Consider the following 23,710-nt stretch of genomic DNA (forward strand, 5'->3'; position numbering starts at 1 on the left):
TCACTTCCTAGAGATTAGCTTGTTTACTTGGAGATTTCCTCAGAATTCCTTCCTCAAGTTAATACTGTAAGGCTTTCTACCATTTCTATAGCATGAAGGTTTACGAGATACCTAAGATCTATCATCGAATAGACTATACAAAATAAAATAAATTGAAAACAAAATTTTTAATTTTTTCTAGCTCGTGACTTTACTGTGAATGAAACCTAGAAATCCCAAACCCTGAGAGAGGCTGCCTGGGAGGGTGGTTTGTAGGGTGTCACAGCTGGGGGGTGGGGTTCTGTGATTAGAACTTTCTTTTGGGTGCTTTTTGCGTGTAGCACAATCTTTAGTATATTCCCTATCTGGTTTGTCACATGGCGAGTTTCTTACGGGAAAGGAAGGTGTTTCTTTTTCGAAGTAATTCATAGGTAACAAACTTGGGGTACATGTAGGGCTTCTAAAAACTGGTTCAGATAATCCCCATAGATAGACAAATGAACAGAAATAGTTGGAAGCACCGTCACCTTTTTAAAGGCAGCTTCAAGCAATTGGATCGATTACTTTCTGAGCTTAAATTCTATTATCATGTTGGTATGGAGGATGTGGCAAAATTTCGTGCCAGGAGGTGTACAGAAATTCTTACCTCCAAAAATCAAACAGCAAATAAACGTTTTGTGGTGGATGAAGTAGAAATAACAGGGAGTTTGAGCTGTCATTTTTTTTTCCTTTAAAAGTTAACCTGATAAGGAAGATTTATAGTGACTAGTCTTTAGTTGGTCAGAATCTTGAAAAGCAATGAAGGCTTTTAAAACTGGCCTTAAGTGTTAATTAAATATCAGATTACTCATCTAAATAATGTGAAAGAGAGTTCTAGTCCTCTGCAGTACTATGTTATGCACGGAGCATTTAAATTTCACAATGACCAGGAAGGGATTGGACTGATAATATTTTTGTGCTTAGGAATGAGTTTCCTTTTCTGGAAGCAGGGAAAAGCTGTCCCTTAAGGGCTGTTATTCTCCCCCACTGCCCATACACAGACGAGGGAGATGAAGGCAGCAGAACTTGAATTGTAAAATGATTGCATATTCACATTACATACTTTGTCTTTCTTGATATCTTACCCTCATCACCACATGAGCAACCCCTCGCTTAAAAACTAGAAAATAGGGGGTGTCTAGCCAGCTCAGAGGGGCACTCAACTCTTGATCTCAGGGTTGTGAGTTCGAGCCCCATGTTGCGTGTAGAGATTACTTAAATAATTTTTTTTAACTTAAAAAAAAAATTAGCAAACATGTGATCAGATACAATGATGATGGCAGTGTCTTCTCCCCACCAACCTGTTAATGGTGTGCCAGGAAAAGAAGCGTTTTTTGAAGTTCAAAAGGTACTTGGAAAATATCTTCCCTATTTGTTCTAACTCATGCACATTACTGAGACTAACCGTAGATTATCATGAGGAATTAGGACAGCATTGCTCTTTATCTCTAAAGTAAACTGGGAAAGGAAGAATCCCAACATTCATGCAAGTTCTGGATGATTTAAAATGCCTTTCTCGGGGCGCCTGGATGGCTTGGTCGGTTAAGCATCCGGCTTCGGTTCAGGTCATGATCTCACGGTCCGTGAGTTCGAGCCCCGCGTCGGGCTCTGTGCTGACAGCTCAGAGCCTGGAGCCTGTTTCAGATTCTGTGTCTCCCTCTCTCACTGCTCCTCCCCTGTTCATGCTCTGTCTCTCTCTGTCTCAAAAATAAATAAACGTTAAAAAAAAAAAAAGTAAAAATAAAATAAAATGCCTTTCTCTATGCAAATCATACTACAAGAATAACAAGAGAAGCCTCCACGTGGCTGCTTGTGTCTCCCATGGAGGCTTTTTGGTATACACCAGAAGCACCTGCGACTTGCCAACTGCCCGATCTGTGTGGCAGTTATCCTTATGCCCCGCGAGAATCCTGCACAAAGTGGTTGTTTAACCCTCTTTTTAAGATGAAAACTAAGCTTTTCTTGGTGTTCCGTAGCTACGAAAAAGCACAGCTGTAGAGTACCTTGTAAAGAGCCTCTTTCTCACTGTGTAAGGGATGTTAATACTGGTTCAGTGTTACCCCTATTTTCACCTGCCCAGATGTATAAGGAACCATTGAACATCACTACTGGGGCCAAGGCCAATGGTGACTCACCTGTACGCCTCCGATATGGGGTTTTGCCTCTCTGAGTTTTAATCCCAGTTAAACATCTCCCCTTTGAGGGTTTGTGGTTAATGAGCATTAGAACAAGGGGAGTGGGTGTGTAGGATATAAGGGAAGGATTTAGAATGTAGAGAATTTCTGGAAAAACTCCAGGACAATGTTGCAGATCGTAGGAGAGAGTTAACCAGATCCAGATGTCAGCAGCCAGCAGGCCCGATGTGCCTGGGGAACAGAGCCCACTGGTTCAGTTAATGTTGTAGCTTTTGCAATATTGCACTTTTTCTCTGAGCAAAAAATCACAATAGTTGTGCCATGGAAATTTGAGAGCTACGTTTGGATAAAAGCATTGAAAATTTGCAGTAGGTGAGACTTCCGTTTCCTTTAAAATTCTAAACTAAAAGGAACAAGTTATACTTTTATGTCCTAATCTCTTAAGTATTTGGAAGAGTGAGAAAAGACTCTGCAGGTTTTGGGTCCTGGAACTGTTGATTGCATATGTGGACATTGGAGTGGGGTGTCTGTGAGGAACACAGCATCCACGATAGCACTGCGACTTTTTGGGGATCATGTCCCTTTTGAAACTCGGGAAGTTGGGGGATTACTACTTTCACAAGGAAAATGTATATTGGCCCATGCACAATATAGATCTCTTGTGACTGATTTCGTAAAATTGGGATCGACTAACTGGACATTTATCTGGAGATTAAACATTGTTTAGTAGAAAGTGACACCTAAAAAGCTATAATCATTGTCTACCAAAGTGGGTTTCTATACGCGAAATGCTTTCAAGTTTTCGCTTTCTTTCTTTCTTTCTTTCTTTCTTTCTTTCTTTCTTTCTTTCCTTCCTTTTCTTTTCTTTCTTTCTTTCTCTCTCTCTCTCTCTCTCTCTCTCTTTCTTTCTTTCTTAACTTTTTAAAGTTTATTTTGAGAGAGAGCAAGTGCGAGTGGAGGAGGTTCAGAGAGAGAGTGAGGGAGAGAGAGAATCAGAATCAGCCTCCATGCGCTGTCAGCGTGGAGCCTGGTGTGGGGCCTGATCTCACGACCTGCGAATCATGACTTGAGCGTAAATCCAGAGTCCATCACATAACTGACTGTGCCTCCCAGGCACCCCCAAGTTTTCGTTCCTTGAGACATCATTAAAGATACTTTTCATATATTCTCAATTTGTTTGACTTCATTAATATTCCCCGGTCCATAGACTTTTTGTTTTTGTTTAACTTTGAGAGGGCTTACTATGACAAAGTTTTACAAAATATTAAGAAATACATAGGAGATTATTATTGAAGCTCTGTTACAAGTTTTCCTATGTTGTAGTAAAGAGAATAATGGCTTGTGCTTTTAAAAATGAAACTATAGTTATGGGTGTTCGCTCCAGAAAATAAGTACTACTGGGTGTCACATTTCTTCTCCATTTCACTGTCTGCGCTTTTTAAGGATATCACTTCATTTATCTTGAGAAACATAAGACAAACAAGCTTGCCCAAAGTCTCTGCTGGTAGGACAGCTTCCAGAAACTGTACTGGCAGTTTCTTTTGTGTCCAGCATTTACATACTGTGTCGGTTCACCCTAAGGGTTTTCCTTCTAGGGCATATTCAGAAAATTAAGTGCATGAAAACACCTTGTACATCCTTTTTTTTTTTTAAGTTTATTTATTTTGAGAAAGAGGGGAGGGGCAGAGAGAGAGAGAGAGAGAGAGAGAGAGAGAGAGAGAATCCCAAGCAGTCTCCACATCATCAGTGCAGAGCCTGACTTGTGTCTCAGACCCATGAAACTGAGTTTGTGACCTGAGCCGAAATCAAGAGTCAGACGCGTGACCACCTGAACCACCCAGGCGCCCAATGTACATCATTTTTATTTTTTAAATTTTTTTAGAATTGATTTATTTTGAGAGAGAAAGAGCACACAGGGGAGAGGCGGAGAGAGAGAGTCCCAAGCAGCTTCCACGCTGTCAGCACAGAGCCCGGGGCAGGGCTGGATCTCACAAATCGTGAGATCGTGATCTGAGCCAAAATTAGTATCAAGAGTCAGACATTTATTTAACTGATTGAGCCACCCAGGTGCGCCCCCATCATTTTTCAACATCATCTTCTCTGGGGTACCTGGGCTGGCTCTGTCAGAGGATCGTGTAGTCTTGATTCTGTGTTCCTAAGTTCGAGCCCCACGTTGGTTGTAGGGATCACTAAAATAAATTTAAAAAACAAGTCATCTTGGGGCGCCTGAGCGGCTCAGTCAGGTGAGTGATCTCACGGCTTGTGAGTTCGAGGCCCGCACCAGGCTCTGTGCTAACAGCTCGGAGCCTGGAGCTTGCTTTGGATTCTGTCTCCCTCCCTCTCTGCCCCTCCCCTGCTCACACTCTGTGCCTCTCCCCTTCAAAAATAAACATTGAAAAAAGTTTTTAAAAGCATCCTTTGCATTTCCAATGTAATGTTTTCAACAGATGCACCCTCTCACACAGGCACATGATTAGGGCCTCCTTCCAGACAAAGGGAATAGAAATGCATGGTTTCTGCGGTAATGTCTGTTTGAGAAACAAGACTTCTGTGACGCTGTTCCCACTGATGGTCGACGTGGGAAAACACGTCAACACAAGCCGTGTACCCGGCAGAGTGGTGTGAAACGTGGTTCTCATGAGCGTGTGGACCATGGCGAGCCCTGTAGTCGGTCCTCGTCCTTGTGAGTGGCTGTGGGGCGAGGGGGGAACCCGCATGTGCCAGCTCTCCCTCCTGGAGGCTTTTCCAGTGGACACATTAACCGGCCTCCTGTCCAAGCCTGTGTGCGGTCTTTGATGCCAGGTAAGAATGCGGGGGTTCTAGCCCAGTCCCCGCGGCAGTGGATAAGCGAACACGGTGTTTGGGCTTTTTGGGGGCATTTGAGAAACTAGCTGGATTAACAGCAGTATGTTCAAAGTGGGTAATTGGGGCAGTTCAAAATCCCCCATGAGTGATACGATACCGACATGTGACATCAGAAAGGCCTACTCTAAAACTAGTTTCTGGGGAAGGACTTTTTTGGGCACCAGGAACGTGTATCCCCCCAATCAGTGATGCTTCGATGAGCGGGGCTTTTTGATTTTCCTCTTCCTATCCAATCCGACAAATCTAGAGCAGATGATCCTATACGGAGCTGATGTGTTGAAAGTTATAGTAGAGGAGGTTTTGAGGTCATTTAAAAGTAAATTTATTAATGGAACGTTTCTGAGTGTGGTTTTGAATGGATTCTACTGTGCCGAGCCTGGGTTCGGCGCACACACTGGCCTGTCTTTCCTAGGTTATTATCCCTGGCCTTCTGTCTCTCACCAGCTGCCTTCATTCCCAGCAGCCAAACCTGCTGGTCTGTGGTCCTCTCCTCCAGGCCAGCAGCCTTGCTCCTCAAGCTGTGATCTTTAACTCTTTCAGAACCGGCATGCAGACAGCACCTAAAAATAACCTGTGAAAAGGTTTCTGCTAACCCCATGCTAGAACAAGGATGGGAATGAGGATGGTCGTGTGTGGAGAGCTCCCCCTTCAGGCGGCACCTGGGAAACGCGCGGTGATTTCATTTTACTGCGTACAGCCTGGCTGGGAAAGCGGGGGAAGGAGTTCAACACAGAAAGAAAGGCTGTGGCCGCGTTCGACTTGCCCTAGGTCCAAAATGGGGTTAAAGGATCTGGATCCTCACATGGTGCAAATAAAGAAAAGGAGAGGGAGGGAGCCAGCCCAAGGTGTTTGTGCCCCGTCTTCCCCCTCGGTATCTGTGATGGGAGTCAAAGAGGTAATGTAGGTATAACATGGCATTCAACTATACAGAATTTGAAAAGGCACCTAAGCCTTATGTATGGTAGGTTTTTGAATCTTCTGGTCTAGGAAATTTGCAAGCTTTCCAATTTGGGAGAGCCGAAAGCTGTTCAATGCTGCCCTCTTCTGTTCAAACCTGGTCAGGGGTTTGGACAGTGATTTATACAGGTGAATATTTGTTGCAGAGTGTGGTGGTGAAAAATTGGGACCGACGAATTGTCTAGCAATAGGGGGAGGCAAAAAGAAATTATGCAGCCATTATATCATAGTTTTGAAGACTATTAAATAACTTACCCAGAAAAAGCTATGACAGTTACTTAATAGTGATCATCTCTGGACATTGTCTTTACGAAGGTCATTTTCCAATTTTTCAAATTTCAAAATCTCCTGAAATTTATAGATCGTTTTTGGAATTGGTAAAAAAAAAAAAAAAAAAAAGATTATGCTTAAGTAGTTCTGTTTGACGACAATGAGGGAAAAAACCCATTAGAATTTTTGTTTTATTATATTATAGATAGCTGACTGATACTTCCTCCTAAGAAGCCTTAGCAGGAAGTCCTGAAGGTGACCTATGTTTCAGGTGAGGACATTCAGAACAAAAACTTCAGGAAATTTGCCCAAGGGCCCAGGACTAGATGTGGTGCACCTGATATTTAAACACAGTCTGTCTCCAGAACTTCTGTTCTTTTCTCTTCCCCTCTCCCTGAATTGTGTCTCTTTTAGGGGGGTTTGGGAGAGAGTAGTTTTCCTATTAATAATCTCCTTGATTCTTTTATAACTGTAAATTTTGTACCTTTTACTCACCTTTTTCTATTTAGCCCATCCTTGAGTGATTTTTTTTTTTTGAACAATGACTTCAAACTTAACAGAAAGTTGCAAAAATAAAAAAACAAGTACAGGAAACACCTAATTACCCTTAATCTAGATTCATATATTGTTAGCATTTTACCTCATTTGCCTCTTTATTTAGTTTTTTGCTCTCTGTGTTAAGAAAACAAAACCAAAAACCAGCATGCAAGTTCCTGTTATGTCTTACATAGGCAGGAGATGAAAAATTTTCTGAGCCTCTTGCAGATAAGTTATAGTCATCATTTCCTCTTAAATACTTATGTTATTTCCTAAGGATAGAGATATTTCCTTTTTTTAAAAAATATTCTTTACATTTATTTATTTATTTTTGAGAGACAGAGACAGAGCATAAGCACGGGATGGGCAGAGAGAGAGGGAGACACAGAATCCAAAGCAGGCTCCAGGCTTTGAGCTGTCAGCACAGAGCCCGACGCGGGGCTTGAACTCACGAACCGCGAGATCATGACCTGCGCTGAAGTTGGACGCTCAACCGACTGAGCCACCCAGGGGCCCTGAGATACTCCCTTTTATATCCAGAGAATGGTTATTAGTATCATATATTTACATTATTATAGTAGTATATAATGTACCATACTTATTCAAATTCTGTCAGTTAATTTAACAGTGTCCTTTTTAGCGTTTCTCACCTTGCATTGTAAGATCATCTTCGGTCTTAAGCATCATATTCTTTAGCTTCTTTTAATCTGGAACATTTCTACAGCTTTTCTCCTTTAAGACATTGACGTGTTTGAATGTATAGCTCTCCTCTCCCCATTTCCACCACCCTCCTTAGCGTGTTTTTTTCCTCCTATTTTACCTGTAGGTTACTTATGTATTTTTAATTTTTTCAAGCTTATTTATTTGAGAGAGAAGGAGCTAGCAGGGGGCGGATAGAGAATCCCAAGCAGACTCCATGCTGTCAGCACAGAGCCCGATGTGAGGCACGAACCACGAACGGTAAGATCGTGACCTGAGCGGAAACCAAGAGTTGGACACTCAACCGACTGAGCCACCCAGGCGCCCCTCTGTGTTTTTTTTGAAAGAGAGAGGGAGAGTGTGTACCTGTGAGAGTGGGGGAGGAGCAGAGAGGGAGAGAATCCCAAACCAGCACCACACTGTCGGTGCAAAGCCAGATGCGGGGCTCGAACTCAGGCACCATGAGATCATGACCTGAGCTGAAATCAGGGGAGTCCGATGCTTAACTGAGTCACCTAGGTGCCCCGGTTAATGTTAAGTTCTTGCCCAGTTTCTCCACTGTGTAGGGCTTCCCCACCCTTTTAATTATTAAACATGTAAATATCCCGCATACTCTGACACCCATTGATTCTTGCCTTATCCAGTTTTTATCATAATGGTTGCAAAATAAGGGTCAAGTGATCTTTAGAATCACTATCCGTGAGTGGGTAGGTAGGATATATGTGGTTTTTTTTTAAATTTTAATTTTTAATTAATTTTTTGTGCAATAATGATTTCAGTGGTAGAATCCAGTGATGCATCACATGCATGTAACACGCAGTGCTCATCCCAACAAGTGTCCCCCTTAATGCTTCTTGCCCAGTCAGTCCATCCGCCGACCCAAAACCCCTCCAGCAACCCTCAGTTTGTTCTCTGTATTTATGAGTCTCTTACGGTTTGTCCCCCTCTCTATTTTTGCTCCCCTTCCCTTACGTTCATCTGTTTTGTATCTTAAATTCCACATACGAGTGAAGTCATAGGGTATTTGTCTTTCTCTGACTTCTTTCGCTTAGCATCATACCCTCTAGTTCCATCCACATAGTTGCAAATGGCAAGATTTCATTCTCTTTGATTGCTGAGTAATGTTCCATTGTACATATATATCACATCTTATCAGTTGATGGACATTTGGGCTCTTTGCATACTTTGGCTGTTGTCGATAGCACTGCTGTTTGTTTCTTTTTTTAAATTTTTTTATTTTTTAAAAATGTTTATTTTTGAGAGAGTGACAGAGTGTGAGTGGGGGAGGAGCAGAGAGAGAGGGAGACACAGACTCTGAAGCAGGCTCCAGGCTCTGAGCTGTCAGCACAGAGCCCGACGTGGGGCTCAAACTCACAAGCCATGAGATCATGACCTGAGTCCAAGTCGGACGCTTAACCGACTGAGCCACTCAAGCGCCCCTCTTTCTTTTTTTTAATAGCATGACTATAACCATGAAAAACTGCTTTTTACACTGCAATAGATAGAATTTAAATTGCTGTCTACATCAGACATAATAGCAGTTTTCCCATCCAAGTGTGGGAGTTGAGATGTCTAAATACTTTTTCTTGTCATAAGTTACATTGACAAATTATAAAATCTTATCATGATTTATGGAAAGTAAGAATTTTAGCACTTTGAAAGTGTATGAAATTAATTTTTCCTTTAAAAAGACAAACTTTTTTTTGTTCCTTTAAAAAAAAATTTTTTTTTAATGTTTATTTATTTTTGAGACAGAGAGAGAGAGTATGAACGGGGGAGGGTCAGAGAGAGGGAGACAGAATCTGAAACAGGCTCCGGGCTCTGAGCTGTCAGCACAGAGCCTGACGCGGGGCTCGAACTCACAGACCACGAGATCATGACCTGAGCCGAAGTCGAACGTTTAACCGACTGAGCCACCCAGGCGCCTTTTGTTCCTTTTTAATGCATTGACTCTCTAAGTGTTTCTCTCCAGCCTTTGGTCCCCCAGAGATGCCACACCCCCATTATATGACACTGGCCAAGTCCTATGACCATTAAAAAAAAAATAGACTGTGTTTTTTTTAGAGCAATTTTAGGTTCATAGCAAAAACGAGTAGAAAGTAGAGAGTTCCTATATGCTCCCTGCCCCCCTCACATGTGCTATCCAATCCCTCTTCCACTAACAAATCCCGCACCAGAGTGGTGCATTTGTTACAGTTGATGAAACTACATTGACATGTCATTATCCCCCAAAGTCTCTAGTTTATATTAGGGCTCACTCTGGGGTTTTGAACAGATGATGTGATGATCCTATGTATCCACCCGTATTGCCTCATGGTATATAGTTGACCCGTGAACAACACGGGTTAGGGCTCCCCAGTTGAAAACCCATATACAAGTTTTCACTCCCCCCTCAAAACCTAATTACTATGAGCCTGCTGTTCACTGGAAGTGTTACTGATAATGTAAACAGTCGATTAACATATATTTTGCATGTTACATGTTTGATATACTCTATTCTTATAATACAGTAAGCTAGAAAAAGAAAATGCTATTAAGAAAATCATAAGCAAGGACGGTGCCTGGGTGACTCTTGATTTCGGCTCAGGTCATGATCTCGGTGTGTGGGTTCCAGCCCTGCCTCGGGCTCTGCGCTGACAGCATGGAGCCTGCTTGAGATTCTTTCTCTCCCTTTCTCTCTGCCCCTCCCCCCCCCAAATAAATATGTTTAAAAAAGAAGAACGATAAGAGAAAATACATTTGCAGTATTGTGCTGTACGTATTGAAAAAAATCCACGTATAAGTGGGACTGCACGATTCAAACCATGTTGTCGAGGGATAGCTCGTTTCACTGCTGTAAAAATCTTCTGTGCCCTGTCGATTCATCCTTACTTCGCTTCCAACCTTTGGCAACACTGACCTCTTTATTGTCCCTGTAGTTTTGCCTTTCCCAGAGTGTCATATGGTTGGAATCATACAATACATACCCTTTAAAGATTGGCTTCTTTCATTCAGTGATACACATTTAAGGTTCCTCCATATTTTTCCGTGGCTCTGCTGGCTCATTTCTTTTTAGCACTGAATAATATTACATTGTCTGGATGCACCATAGTTTATTCATCCATTCACATAATGAACATCTTGGTTGCTTCCAAGTGTATGCAATTATGAATAAAGCTATAAACATAACTATAAACATCCATATGCAGGTTTTTGTGTGGACGTGTTTTCAGCTCATTTGGGTGAAGTACCAGGGGACACGGGACATGGTAAGAATATGTGCAGTTTTGTGGGAAACTGCCAAACTGCCCTCCAGAGTGTTTGTACCATTTTGCATTTCCCACATAACCATTTTTGAAGTCCATTTACTCCCCAGTTGGAGGGACAGGGTGAACTCTTCCTTCAAACCCTAAGCCTTTGTGACTCTAAATGAGAGCTTTGTGATGGGAACCTGCGTGACGTCCCCGGTTCTTGTTCTAACACTCAAGACATTGAAAGTTTTTGAAACTGAACAAACCCATGCACAAGATCCCGCTATCCTTTGAGCCATCGCCCTGTATTGCGATTTTGGAGGCCACCTGCCTTCTGGCTCAGATAAGGAGGCGGGTCAGGGATCCAGCAGTATTTAGGTTTAGCGGTTTGGCAGTCATTTAGCCACGAGGGTTTTGGTACTCGAATGTGTGTGAGTTTGAAGAGCACATCGAGGTGAAGCACAGGGCCCCCAGGGACCCTTCTTTGAAGGCCCGTGAAACCAAAGCCCTCGGCCACTGGGCCACGAGGAGACTGTGCCCTCTGTGACGCACGCGGTGGCCCCCAGGGGGCGCCCTCGGCACCGGCACCGGTGTCCGTCCCGCGATGGGGCAGCCGGGGGAAGAAGCCTGGGCCTTCTCGGGCCCTGTGGCGCTGCCCCTGCCGGCCGGTGCACACGATGCCCTGGTGGAGTAACCTTTGCTGTGAGTAGCGCGCCCCCTGGTGGCTGTCGGCCCGGGGACGCGGCGGGTGGGTCGGCTTTGAGAGCCACCCGCTGGACCTTTCGTGAGTGCCGGCCACCCCCCGGCGTGGGGGCTTCCAGCCTGCCTCCTTTCCCTTGCTCTGACCAAGCCCTCGGCATGGAGGCACGCGGGGAGGTGTTAGGAAGGGACCCGGCGGCCCCGGTACAGCCGACGCCCTGGGGTTCGGATGACCCAGCGGCCCGGCTCGAATACGAAGCCCGCCCTGCCGCTCCTGGGTCGTGTCGCGTTCGCTGCGGGCCGGAGCGGCGGTGGAGCATGTGCCCAAAGCCTGTGCTCCCAGAGCAGTGACCCCACCCGGACCCAGGCCGCACGCCGCTTCCTGCCAGGAAAGGACACAGCCCGAGGACTCAGGCTTGAGAGGGGCGTCGGGCTTGGCCCGAGGTGGTGGCCGGCCGGGGTCACCTGGGAAGGTCTTTGCACAGGAGGATAAAGAGAACATGATACGGGTCTCAAAAAATCACTAGCATTTACCAACGGCCAGAAACAGCTTGGAGGAGAGCGAATGGGGGATGTGGCACAGGACAGACGGGCTTTGCTTGTTCGGCCGCACCGTGGGGAATGTGTAGCCGACTGCGTAACAGGAAAGGAGGCTGAAAGATGGAATCCAGGTTCCAGTGCGTTTCCCAGCCATCGCCCGTGGTTTGGGGCAGAACAGGCACCTGTAACGTGGAAGGTGTGGTCGGAGTTGGCTTTTTTGTTGGTCGTGGCTGCAACTAATTGACCCTTGGTTGCCAGGCTGGGTGGCGTAGAAGATTGTGTCGGAAGTCCTGCAGCCATTAGGGGTGGGTTGCAGCGTCACTTTGTGATCAAAGAGGTATTTTAGGAAGCAGAGCCTCCCTGGAAGGTCTGCCCCGGTTCGGGAGGGCGCGGAAGGGAAGTAGAAGCTGGAATGGGGGCTGAGTTCTGCTGTGTGGCTCTTAACCCAGAGCACAAAGGCCCCTCCTGGGCCAGCAGTGGCCCAGTCTGGAAGGCTGTTGCGACAGCCATTAGCTCCTGGTATTCCTTAGGTCAAAAGACAGGGCAGACCAGTTAGGATTTAAACATCTCTTGTGATCCTTAAAAAAATGTGTTCAGCCCCGTCTATCACTCTGTCTAAAGACAACAACTCCGTATTGCCAGGCTGCGCTGGGACGGTCAATAGCTGTTTTGTTCTGCCGGTTGACAGCTGTTGATCTTTGTCTCTCTGGCTTTGACCGTACACATTCCAGTCATCCCAGAATTTAAGAAAAAGTGTTTCAAATCGAAACAGATTTGGAGGCATGGAGGGGAATTAGGAAGATGGTAGAGACACCACCTGTTTTCTCCCACCACATTAGCAACACGTCTCCGCGTTTTCTAATAAATTTTGGAAAGGTTGGGTGAGGAGTGTTCTTTTTCTCTTCCTACGTTGCGGGCAGGAAACTTTTAATGTGTATTCGTGGACATTATTAGTAAAATTGTACGAGAACGGACTTTATTGTTGGGGTTTAACTTTTGTTCTCCAGCGTATTTTCAGCGGTAGTAGACACCTTTTTTTTTTTTTTTTTTTAAAAAGGTCACATCTCTTGTGTGGCGTTAAAAGGGTGTGTGGAAGGTTTTTCTCGTGCGTGTCCTTGCATCATTGGGGAAATTTGTAGAAAGTAGTTCGTGTCATGGAAGTGGACTTAATTCAAAGAAACCTTTAACCTTTACCGCGAGCAGGTTTATCATAGGAACACGTGGAAATTTACAGCATTTTTGTGTTTGAACAGATTATATACGTGGTGCCAAAAAATAATGGGAAGAGCATTCCCGGAGGACTTCTAGAGGAGGTCTGTCTCCTGACTCGAAACAAGTGTCCGGGGATACTCTAGGAAGTCCAATGACATACATCTAGCCAGTCTCAATTTTTCTTCCTGTTGGAATGTTTGCCACAGTTTGGGTGCTGATTATTTCTTTATTCTTTATAAAGCTTCAAGTTGCTCAGAAATGTGTATTTCGTAGTGATTTTTTTTTTTTTAAAGGGAAATCAGGAAGTGTACTTCAGATGAAAATAATGAGACCCTTGGTTTTCTTCAGACCTCCTTCTCTGTCTAAAATATTGAGTTCTCTGTTGTTGTTTTTTTTGAATTTGTTATTTATTTAATGCTACCTCAGACGCTGATGTCAGGTAGAATCAATGCGAATTGGCTTTTGCTTACAGAAAAAGGTAGAGACGACGATGTCACGGTCAAAGGCCCTGTCCACACGGTGCCATGTGCTTAGTATGAGAATGCTTCCTTAGTTTCTCTTCCTTATGGTCTGCAGAATAAAATAAAACCCACCCAGTACTGCGATAGAGACTTGTAGACACAGACTGTAATAGTTCACATCAAGGACAAAACTATTCTCGTGGGAAAGAAAGATCCTATAAGCTGGGTGAAGTTACGGATTTGGGGAAGCATGTTGTTTTTGTCTTTCCAAATATATCTGTATTTCACATATTTATGGATATGTTCTATGTGTTGGTATGCATACTGTTTATAATTACTGAGCTTCATCTTCTGCTGTGGGCATTAAGTGTATTATTACAATTAAGACCTTTTCTGTGTTCACTTTGATTGACTTCTTTGTTAGAGAAAGCAGTACATATTCTAGAGGGAAAATTGATACAGGCAAAACTAAAATATATCACATTTCCATCCCCCAGAGATCATATGTGAGGTAGGTGTGTATGTGTGGGGGGTGGGGGTTAAATGTGATCATATTGTATATGCTATGTGGTGACCTTCAACTCTTTCGTTTTGGTGAAAATCCCATCTCCTCTAATCCCAAATCATACTCACATTTTCCCAAGAAAAGCCAAAATGTCCTTTTGTTAGTTTGCCCTAACTAATATCCAATCTAGGACCATGCCCAGCTTGACTTACTGTTATGCTTTTTAAATTTATTAATTTAGCTCAGTACCCCTCCCTTTTATTACATCACACTGACTTGTTTTTTAAACATGAGTTTTTAGGGGCGCCTGGGTGGCGCAGTCGGTTAAGCGTCCGACTTCAGCCAGGTCACGATCTCGCGGTCCGTGAGTTCGAGCCCCGCGTCAGGCTCTGGGCTGATGGCTCGGAGCCTGGAGCCTGTTTCCGATTCTGTGTCTCCCTCTCTCTCTGCCCCTCCCCCGTTCATGCTCTGTCTCTCTCTGTCCCAAAAATAAAAATAAAAAACGTTGAAAAAAAAAAATTAAAAAAAAAAAAATAAACATGAGTTTTTAAATTTAAAAACTGCAAATACACACACCCATATACTCTTGACCTAATCCACCAGTTACTGATATTTTAGCACCTTCTCTCCCCTGCCCCCCACCCCAGCCCTCAGTGTCTCTCCTTAAACTGTTTGAAAGTTACTTGCGGACAATCTACATGCGTTTTTGTTTCATTTTTGTCCCTTGTGACATTGATGTATCAGACCAAGCTAGTTGTCTTATAGAATATCCTTCATTGATTTATCTGATTGTTGCCTTACAGATTCCATTCAACATTTTTAGTAGGAATACTGTAGGTGATTTATTGGCCTTCTCAGTGCCTCACATCAGAAAGCATGCTGACAGTTTTGTTCTGTTATTAGGGATGTTAAGTTTAAGGCAGTACCTGCCAGATCCCTCCACCGTAAAGGAAGTTTTTCCCTTTTGATCTGTGTGTTAATACTCTAAAACTGTAGGTTTCCTGACAGCCTTTCGCCCAAAGGTTTCTAGCGTTTCTGGATCTTTGAATGAGTTATTACAAAGGTGTGGGTAAAGAGCGGTTTCCTTCATCTAATGACAAACAGCCAACTAGGCTTTTCCAGATAAAATAACCACTTCAGCTATAGTGAATCTGACGGTTTCCTTGCTTTGTTTTCTTTTCTATGAAAACTTTTCCCCTGCCCCTGTCTTTTTGTTTGTTTCTTTTTGAATGGCCGATTTTCATGGTGATATGCCAAGCTCCAAATTTATCAGTCACACCCACCTTCAAAAGAGGAAAATTTCCCGTAACCACACTTGCCATGAAACGGGGCTGCATTTTACTTTCTATTTCACATAACGAGAAATGATTTACTTTTCGAAGCAACTGGAAACGTCCAGTGCAACTGGCCCTACAGGTGAACCGAACTACAACATGGCTTTCTTCTCCCCAAATAACTACAAAAGAAAATCCACTTACGTGTATCGTATTTGATGAATGACAGAAGTCCATCTTTAAATACCACATCGCTCCACATCTTGAAGGCTGAAGAGCTGTTTGTCCTGGTCTAGGAAGAGCCTATGTAACTGGCTATAAAAGAAACATCTTTGTTAACTCTTGTCCTTAATAAATAATATGTGAATCCCGATGCAGTAGAATTTTGAATTCTAAAGAGAATGACTATAGATCAAAGTGGAAGGTATATCTAGATTTAGTGATTGGTCTTTCTCATAAGGAAATACTGCCTGTTCCCTACTTTTTTAGTATCACTCTTGATTCGTGGACTCTTGTTTTGTGACCCATCATTGTCATTGTTGTTTGTCATGCTTCAGCTTTTGGGTACCACCTTTTAAAAAAAAACTTTTTTATTTGAGTATAGTTGATACACAATGTTACATTAGTTTCAAGTGTAGACATAACGATTCTACACGCTTCTGGGTGGTGCTGCAGAGCACCTCCTTTCTGTTCCTCACTTTGCCTGACCCGGCCTGGAATTTCCCTGTGGAGCCCTGGTCTGTTTTTTGGGACTTGTTACAGAGACCAGCTAGTTATCACATAGAATGTCCCTCCTTAGATTTGTCTGGATTCTTACTTTTTGTTATTCTTTAGCTTATTTCTCCTAAACGGGGTGGATTCTAGATCACGGGCGTGATGATTGATTCTGTTTTGCATTGCAACAGAGCCTGTGCCGTCTGCCTGACCCACTCTTAGTGATGCTGCAGCTACTTCTGCTTAATATGCTGGTACTTGAGTGTGTTCACTTTTCCTTCATGGGGACCAGAAGGAGCAGAGTAGTATCTTTAAACCTGAATTCTTTTTTTTTTTTTTAATTTTTTTTAACGTCTATTTTTTGTTGAGAGACAGCATGAGCACGGGAGGGGCCGAGAGAAGGGGAGACACAGAATCTGAGGCAGGCTCCGGGCTCTAAGCTGTCAGCACAGAGCCCGATGCGGGGCTCGAACCCACGAACTGTGAGATCATGACCTGAGCGGAAGTCAGACGCTTCACCGACTGAGCCACCCAGGCGCCCCTCTTTAAACCTGAATTCTTAAAGGTCCTTTGAAAGAAGTAGCGTTTGCCTAATGTACTGAGATTCGCAAATACTGAGAAGACTTTAACTCTGTCCTGGAACTGCCTGACATTAAAGAACGTATTAATGGGTTAGGTTTTTTAAAATATGTAGGGTTTTGTTGAGCTGTAATAATTTTCTCCCTTCTCCCCCACTGCTCTCCTTTTTCTGTTAATAGTTGGACAGAGAGAGTCGGAAGATGTGAGCGAAAGAGACTCAGATAAAGAGATGGCTGCTGGTTCAGCGGTTGTGGGCGACATCACAAAGGATGGGCAGGAGGAAGTGCCTGAAATAATCGAACAGATTCCTTCTTCAGAAAGCAATTTGGAAGAGCTAATACAACCTACTGAGTCCCAGTCAAATGATGTTGGATTTAAGAAGGTGTTTAAGTTTGTCGGCTTTAAATTCACTGTAAAAAAGGATAAGACCGAGAAGGCTGACACGGTCCAACTGCTCACTGTCAAAAAAGACGAAGGGGAAGGAGCAGGGGCGCCGGACGGGGCCGGCGACCACCAGGAGCCCAGCCAGGAGACCGGGGAAGCAACAGCCAAAGAAAGGGAGCTAAAACAATCCACAGAGAAACCCGAAGAAGCCCTCAAACACGAGCAGAGCACCACGGAAATTTCGCTTCAACCTGAGTCTGGCCAAGCAGCAGAGGAAGGCAGAGATGGAGAAGAAAAACAAAAGGAGCCCACCAAATCTCTAGACTCCCCGACGAGTCCCCTGGCCAGCGAGACAGCGTCACCCTTCAAAAAATTCTTCACTCAAGGTTGGGCCGGCTGGAGAAAGAAGACCAGTTTCAGGAAGCCTAAGGAGGATGAGCTGGAAGCTTCAGAGAAGAAAAAGGACCAAGAGCCAGAAAAAGGAGACACACAAGAACAGGCAGAGACCTCTGAGAAAGCGGCTCGTCCTGAACAGCCACAGCCACAGGAGGCCACCGAGAGCGCCGGCGAGGCCCGACTGTCGGCGGAATATGAAAAAGTGGAGCTGCCCTCCGACGACCAAGGGCAGGAGGCTCCTGGAGAGAAACCCGCCCCTCTAGCGACGGAAATATTCGACGACAAGGTGGAGATCGTCGCAGAAGTCCACGTCAGCACGGCCGAGAAGAAAACCGAGGCGCAGGAAGCCGAGGCGGAGGAAGCGGAAGCCGCGGAGCCCCCGCCCCCTGAGACAGCTGTGGAAACCCCGGCTGAACTTGAGAAAGCCAGGCCCGCGGCGGAGCCGGCGAAGGCCACGGAAGCGTGCGCCCCCGGCGGTGACCACAGCCGCCCCGCCGACCTGAGCCCCGAGGAGAAAGCGCCCCCCGCCCACCCCGAGGGCCTCGCGAGCGAGGCGGATGTGCTGTCCTCGCAGGAGAGAACGAGGGCGCAGGGAAGCCCTTTAAAGAAACTCTTCACCAGCACCGGCTTGAAAAAGCTTTCCGGGAAGAAGCAGAAAGGGAAGCGAGGGGGAGGAGACGAGGAGTCCGGGGAGCATCAGGCCGCCCCGGAGTCCCCGGACAGTACCGACGAACAGAAGGGCGAGAGCTCCGCTTCGTCGCCCGAGGAACCGGAGGAGATCACGTGTCTGGAGAGAGGCGTCGCGGACGCACAGCAAGAGGGGGACGCCGAGGAAGGCGCTGTCTCGGACGGGGAGAAGAAGCGAGAAGGGGTCACTCCCTGGGCGTCTTTCAAAAAGATGGTGACGCCCAAGAAGCGTGTCCGAAGGCTTTCGGAGAGCGATAAGGAGGACGAATTGGAGAAAGTAAAGAGCGCCACCCTGTCTTCCACGGAGAGCGCAGCCTCCGAGACGCAAGAGGAAGCAAAAGGCAACGGAGAGGAGCCAAAGCCCGAAGAACCAAAGCGCAGAGTGGATACTTCAGTCTCCTGGGAAGCTTTAATTTGTGTGGGATCGTCCAAGAAAAGGGCAAGGAAGGCATCATCTTCTGACGACGAAGCGGGACCAAAACCAGCGGGAGGAGAGGGCCAGAAGCCAGATGATGCAGGAAAAGACAAAGAAACGGGACCAGATGTTGCCCTCGCTAGTTCCCAGGAACACGATCAAGGGCCAGGAAGCTCCTCACCGGAGCAAGCTGGGAGCCCCTCTGAGGGGGAGGGAGTTTCCACGTGGGAGTCATTTAAAAGATTAGTTACTCCAAGGAAAAAATCCAAGTCAAAACTGGAAGAGAAGAGCGAAGACTCCGTAACTGGGTCTGGCTTAGAACATTCAGCTTCAGATGTCGAACCCGGGAAAGAAGAGTCTTGGGTTTCGATTAAGAAATTTATTCCCGGGCGGAGGAAGAAAAGGTCAGATGGGAAACCGGAACAAGCCACCGTTGAAGACACGGGGCCAACAGAGGTCAACGAAGATGATTCTGATGTCCCAGCTGTGGTACCTCTGTCCGAGTACGATGCAGTAGAAAGGGAGAAAACCGAAGCACAGCAAGCCCAGAAGGGCGAGGAGAAGCCTGAGCCAAAGGTAGCTGTTTCTGTGTCAGAGGAGCTCGGTACGACTCTGGTTCATGCTGTGGCTGTGAGTGTTGTTGACGGGGCAAGGGCTCTTAGCAGTGTTGAAGAAAGGTCACCCTCTTGGATATCTGCCTCAGTGACAGAACCTCTTGAACAAACAGAAGATGAAGCCAGACCCCTAACTGAGGAGGCATTTGAAGGGGAGGTCCTTGCAGAGGAAACCCCCGTCGTTGCCAAAACTCTGCCAGAGGGTCAAGACGCCATTGACGACACAGTCGTCAACGAGGTGGAGTTGACTTCTGAAGCCATGACCGCTGCAGAAACTACAGAGGCATTTTGTGCTGAAGAAGCAGCAGAAGCATCTGGTGCTGAAGAGACCACCGACATGGTCTCGGCTGTTTCTCAGTTAACTGACTCTCCAGTCACCACAGAGGAAGCGACGCCAGTTCAGGAGGTGGAAGGCGGTGTGCCAGACATAGAAGACCAAGAGAGGCGAACTCAAGAGGTCCTGCAGGCAGTCGCAGAAAAAGTTAGGGAGGAATCACAGTTGCCCGACACCAGAGGGCCAGAAGACACGATGCAGACAGTGCAGGAAGTAGGGGCCGAAATTCCAGAGAAGGTAGACGCGGAAGAGGAAGGTTCTCAAGAGCCGGATCTGAAGAAAGAGACGGACGTCGTGACGGAAGTACACGTAGAAGAAACTGAGACTGAGACCTTGACACAGGAGGAGGTGATTGTACAGGCCGCCCCCGAAAGCTTGGAACAAGTTCCTCAAGTCGCAGACAGTGTAGAGCCTAGTGAGCTTAGAACCACTTGTCCAGCTGAAACCTTGGTTGGGGTAAAATCAGAATTTATTCTAGAACAGGCTGTTGCTCCCGACTCAGCTGAAACCCTTACCGACAGCGAGACCAACGGAAGCACCCCAGTAGCAGATGCTGAGGCTCTAAATGTAACACAGCAAGAGAAGATGACAGACAGCCACGAAGATCCCGAGGTCGCCTCTGGGGCACAGTCCCAGATCACGGAAGCAGAGGCCGTTCCTGCACCAGAACAGATGCCTCCAGCACCTTCTAGTTTTCAACCCCAGGAAGAAGATACAGGACATTCAAAAATGGAAGAGGTTCTGGAACATACGGATGAAGAGGTATCAGTGGAAACTGTACCCGTGCTTTCAAAGACTGAAGTGATGGAAGAGGAAGGCCAGTCTACTGACCGGGAAACCAAAGACACACCGCTTGTTGAAGGCCCCGAGGTGTCTACAGACACTGAAACAACAGTCAGTGAGAAAGAGACCGTGGAAGTTGCCCTTGAAGATGAAGTCGCCGAAGAACCCGAATTTCAGAAGAATGATGATACTGAACTCCAGAGCCACACGCCATCTCCTCCAACCCACGTGGAGGAAGAGACGGTAGTTGAAGTAGAAAGGGAGAAAACGGAAGCAAAGCCAACCCGAGCGAGTGAAGAGGAACTTGAGCAAAAACCAGCCGTGACAGTATCTGAAGAGCTTAGTAAGCAGCTGGTGCAGACGATTAGTGTGGCCGTCATCGACGGGGAAAAGGAGGTTACCAGTTTGGAAGAAAGTTCTCCTGGGCTGGCTCAAGAGGACGCAGTATACACAGAAACTCCAGCTCAAAGCTCTGAGCCGTCATTACCTCTAACGGCTGCAGCAGTGGAGGAGAAGGTCTTGGGAGAAACCGCCAAGATTTTAGAAACACCTGAAACCCTGGAAACTGCAGATGCACATTTAATACCAGAAGAAAAATCCTCTGTAAGAGATGAGGACTTCACTGCTCAGCCAGGGGAAGACGAGGTGCCCACAGGGACGGAGTCTCAGCCGGAATCAGAACCGGAGGCCGTATCGGCCACGCCTGAAGGAGGCATCAGTGGTGACCTGGAAGCAGACAAGACCACACCGCAGAAACGGGCCTCAGATGAAGAGGACGAGCCGGCTGGTTGGCAGGAATCCCAAGTAAGTGAAACTAGCAAGGAAGATTTAAAGGCTGAAAACGAGATTTTGAAACTTGAGACCGAGAGCAGTAAACTGGTACAAAATGTGATCCAGACCGTTGTTGACCGGTTAGTAAGTACTGAAGAAACAGCCACTGATTTGCAGACACAGGCTCAACCTATACAAGCTGACACCCAGGAAGCTAGACCGCAAATTGAGGAGAAAGAAAGGGAACTTCAGGCCTCTGCACAGGATGAAACACACACCGTTGCAGCCGAAGAAGAATCCACGCTAACCACCGTGGAACAAACCCACTCTGACGTTTCCAAAGCTGTGAGCGAAGCTTCCGAAGAGATTCCAGCCGTGGAGGTCGAAAGTTCCGGTGTAACCGACCAGCAGCTCGAAGAGGCAGTTCTCCCGTCGGAGGAAAAGAAAGAAACAACCGGAACAAAGTCTATTCCAGAAGATGGCGATCGCGCTGAGTTAGGTGAAAGGATAGAGAAGTCACTGTCTAAATCCCAGGAAGATGAAAAGGATGATGCTGTTGATGACCCTGAGAGCCACCACTCAGCCCTGGAAGATTCTGAGGCCTCGAGAGGCTTAACCAAAGAGTCCCTGGACACAGATGGACCAGCGCTGAAAGAGGAGGAAGGTGGCCAGGAAGTAGAATTTCAGGAAGGAAAAGCCCACGGTGAGTCAGAAGAAGAGATCGAAACCCAGACACCGGGAGAGACGCAGAAACGAGAGGAAGGACCAGCAAAATCAGAACCCACGGGATCCTAAAACATCATGTAAGCGAGCTTCCTTTCCTTCCAAAACACTTTTTCCTCTTTCATGCCACTCGATGGCAAATCTGCTATAAAGGAAGCAGGAGTTTAAATAATTACGACTTTATGCAGAACCTTCAGTTGGGGAAAAAGCAGTCAAGTAGATCAGGAGACCTAGCTTCCCTTCCTTTCCCCCCCCTCACTGACAACCCGTTCAGTCTTACTGGTGTCATGAAAACAGTGACTTTGTTTTACCCCCATGTGACTGCTTTCCGAGAAAATAAACGGGGCACGTGTGCGCGCACAAGTGTGCGTTTGCGTGTTTGGCTCAGAGGCCTAAGAAATACGTTGCGCTCACAGCACCATAACTTACCAGTTCATTGAATTTTTCTTCAAAACGAGAAGCCCAAAGTAAGTTTTTATCCTACGGCTTGAAACTGTAGTTTGTAGCTCTCCGGAAGAAAACAAAACAAAACATTTTTGGCCACCGGTAGTAGTAGCCAAGCATTTAAATGATGCGCCTGAATGCTGGAGCCACAGCTGCCAGTTCTTTGGTGACCCAGCCCGCCCTGCCGGGGGCCCCCAACCCACTCGCTCTCTCAGGGGCTGGACTCCGGCGAGTGGGGCTTCCGCGGCTCGGGGAATGAACGGGGGAGGAGAGGAGACTTGACTCACTTTTGATTCTTCCTTCCTCCCACAGTTCTGCCCCGTGTGTTTGCAAGACCAGAATGTGAAGACAGGCAGTAGGAGGAGATGAACGCTGCTGACAAAGACTCACGACCGGTATTTCAGACTCCGAACCGAAGAACAGGCCCATCGACTGACCTCCTCTCTGGAGCGCCCTGACAACCCTGAGGCAGCAATCGGGGGCTACAGCCATTTACCGTGTCCTCTGCAGGGCCACCCCTCTCCCCCGCCGCCGATACCATGTAATGTTTCTGATTTAAGGTCCCAAACTCTCCACCCGGAACTGGAGTTGGCCGCACCTAGTTCTGCTTCTCAAACTGGAGTATCATCCCTTATGTATTTATATGTATGTTTTAAGTAACCCTCCTGTATCTATTGTATATTTTTTTCCTTAACGATTAAGGAAATGTACAATACGGTGCATTCCTTTTGTATCACGCAGGATGTGGTGGAAGCTCTAAGCCTCAGCTGTAACCTGTGACAACAGCTTCCTAGAAACAACATTCCTGATCGGAAGCTACGGTTCGTACTTCAAAACCCACTGAGGGTCGGGTCCGTGTTTCAGGCCGCTCTGAAATCGCTCACTTTCCTGTTCTGCACAGTGTGCTAAAAATAAAAAGCTTTTTTGGGGGGAAACACAGAAGGTTCCATTGTTACTGTGAAATTTTTCTTTCTAGCCCAGTGGGGGTTGGAAGGGAGTTTTTTTCAGTAGCGGGTTAACTTTAAGCCTTTTCTCTGAGTTGCTGTGGCCGTTTGGACAGATGAGTGCGCTTGAATCCTGAGGCAAAGTAGTGAAATGTTTTTCATCTTATCAAAAAATAATCGACTATTTTAAGTTTTTTATTCTACTCTTATACGCTGGACCACATGCACACACAGCATGAAGTAAGTCAGGTTCTTTACAGATGGTATTTTGCTAGGTACTGGATTGTGTCTGTGCCATATCTGTGCCCACTCTTTTAAGGACAACGTTGCATTAAGTTCCTTTGGATAAACTGTGATTTGACAACTGATTTAAATAAAATATTTGCTTCACTTAGATTTGCTGGTTTTATTAGCTACCAGGGAGCCTGGGGCATGTTTGCAGAGTTCTAAAAGCAGATGAGGTAGAAGTTTCCAGTGTGGTTACTACGTCTTCCTGGTTTGTCACCACATTATACTGGTT

The 23,710-nt window shown here is 46.0% G+C and overlaps 1 protein-coding gene across 5 annotated transcripts in view; it reads left to right on the forward strand.

Moving 5' to 3' along the window:
• The window catches only part of AKAP12 (A-kinase anchoring protein 12), a 101,063-nt gene extending 77,479 nt beyond the window's left edge, over positions 1–23,584 (forward strand). For 2 of the 5 annotated variants that reach the window (XM_042940079.1, XM_042940081.1), the window contains 2 exons: positions 16,875–21,882; positions 22,559–23,584. In XM_042940079.1, coding sequence (XP_042796013.1) covers positions 16,875–21,874 — 5,000 coding nt within the window. In that variant the 3' untranslated portion in view covers positions 21,875–21,882; positions 22,559–23,584. Of the gene's footprint in view, positions 1–4,845; positions 4,956–11,292; positions 11,414–16,874; positions 21,883–22,558 lie in introns of those variants that run through there. The other 3 variants (XR_006202894.1, XM_042940082.1, XM_042940080.1) reach the window with 3 other exon arrangements.
• The last annotated feature ends 126 nt before the right edge of the window (positions 23,585–23,710 follow it).

Source organism: Panthera leo, chromosome B2, assembly GCF_018350215.1.
Source record: "Panthera leo isolate Ple1 chromosome B2, P.leo_Ple1_pat1.1, whole genome shotgun sequence".
Taxonomy (NCBI): Eukaryota; Metazoa; Chordata; class Mammalia; order Carnivora; family Felidae; genus Panthera; species Panthera leo.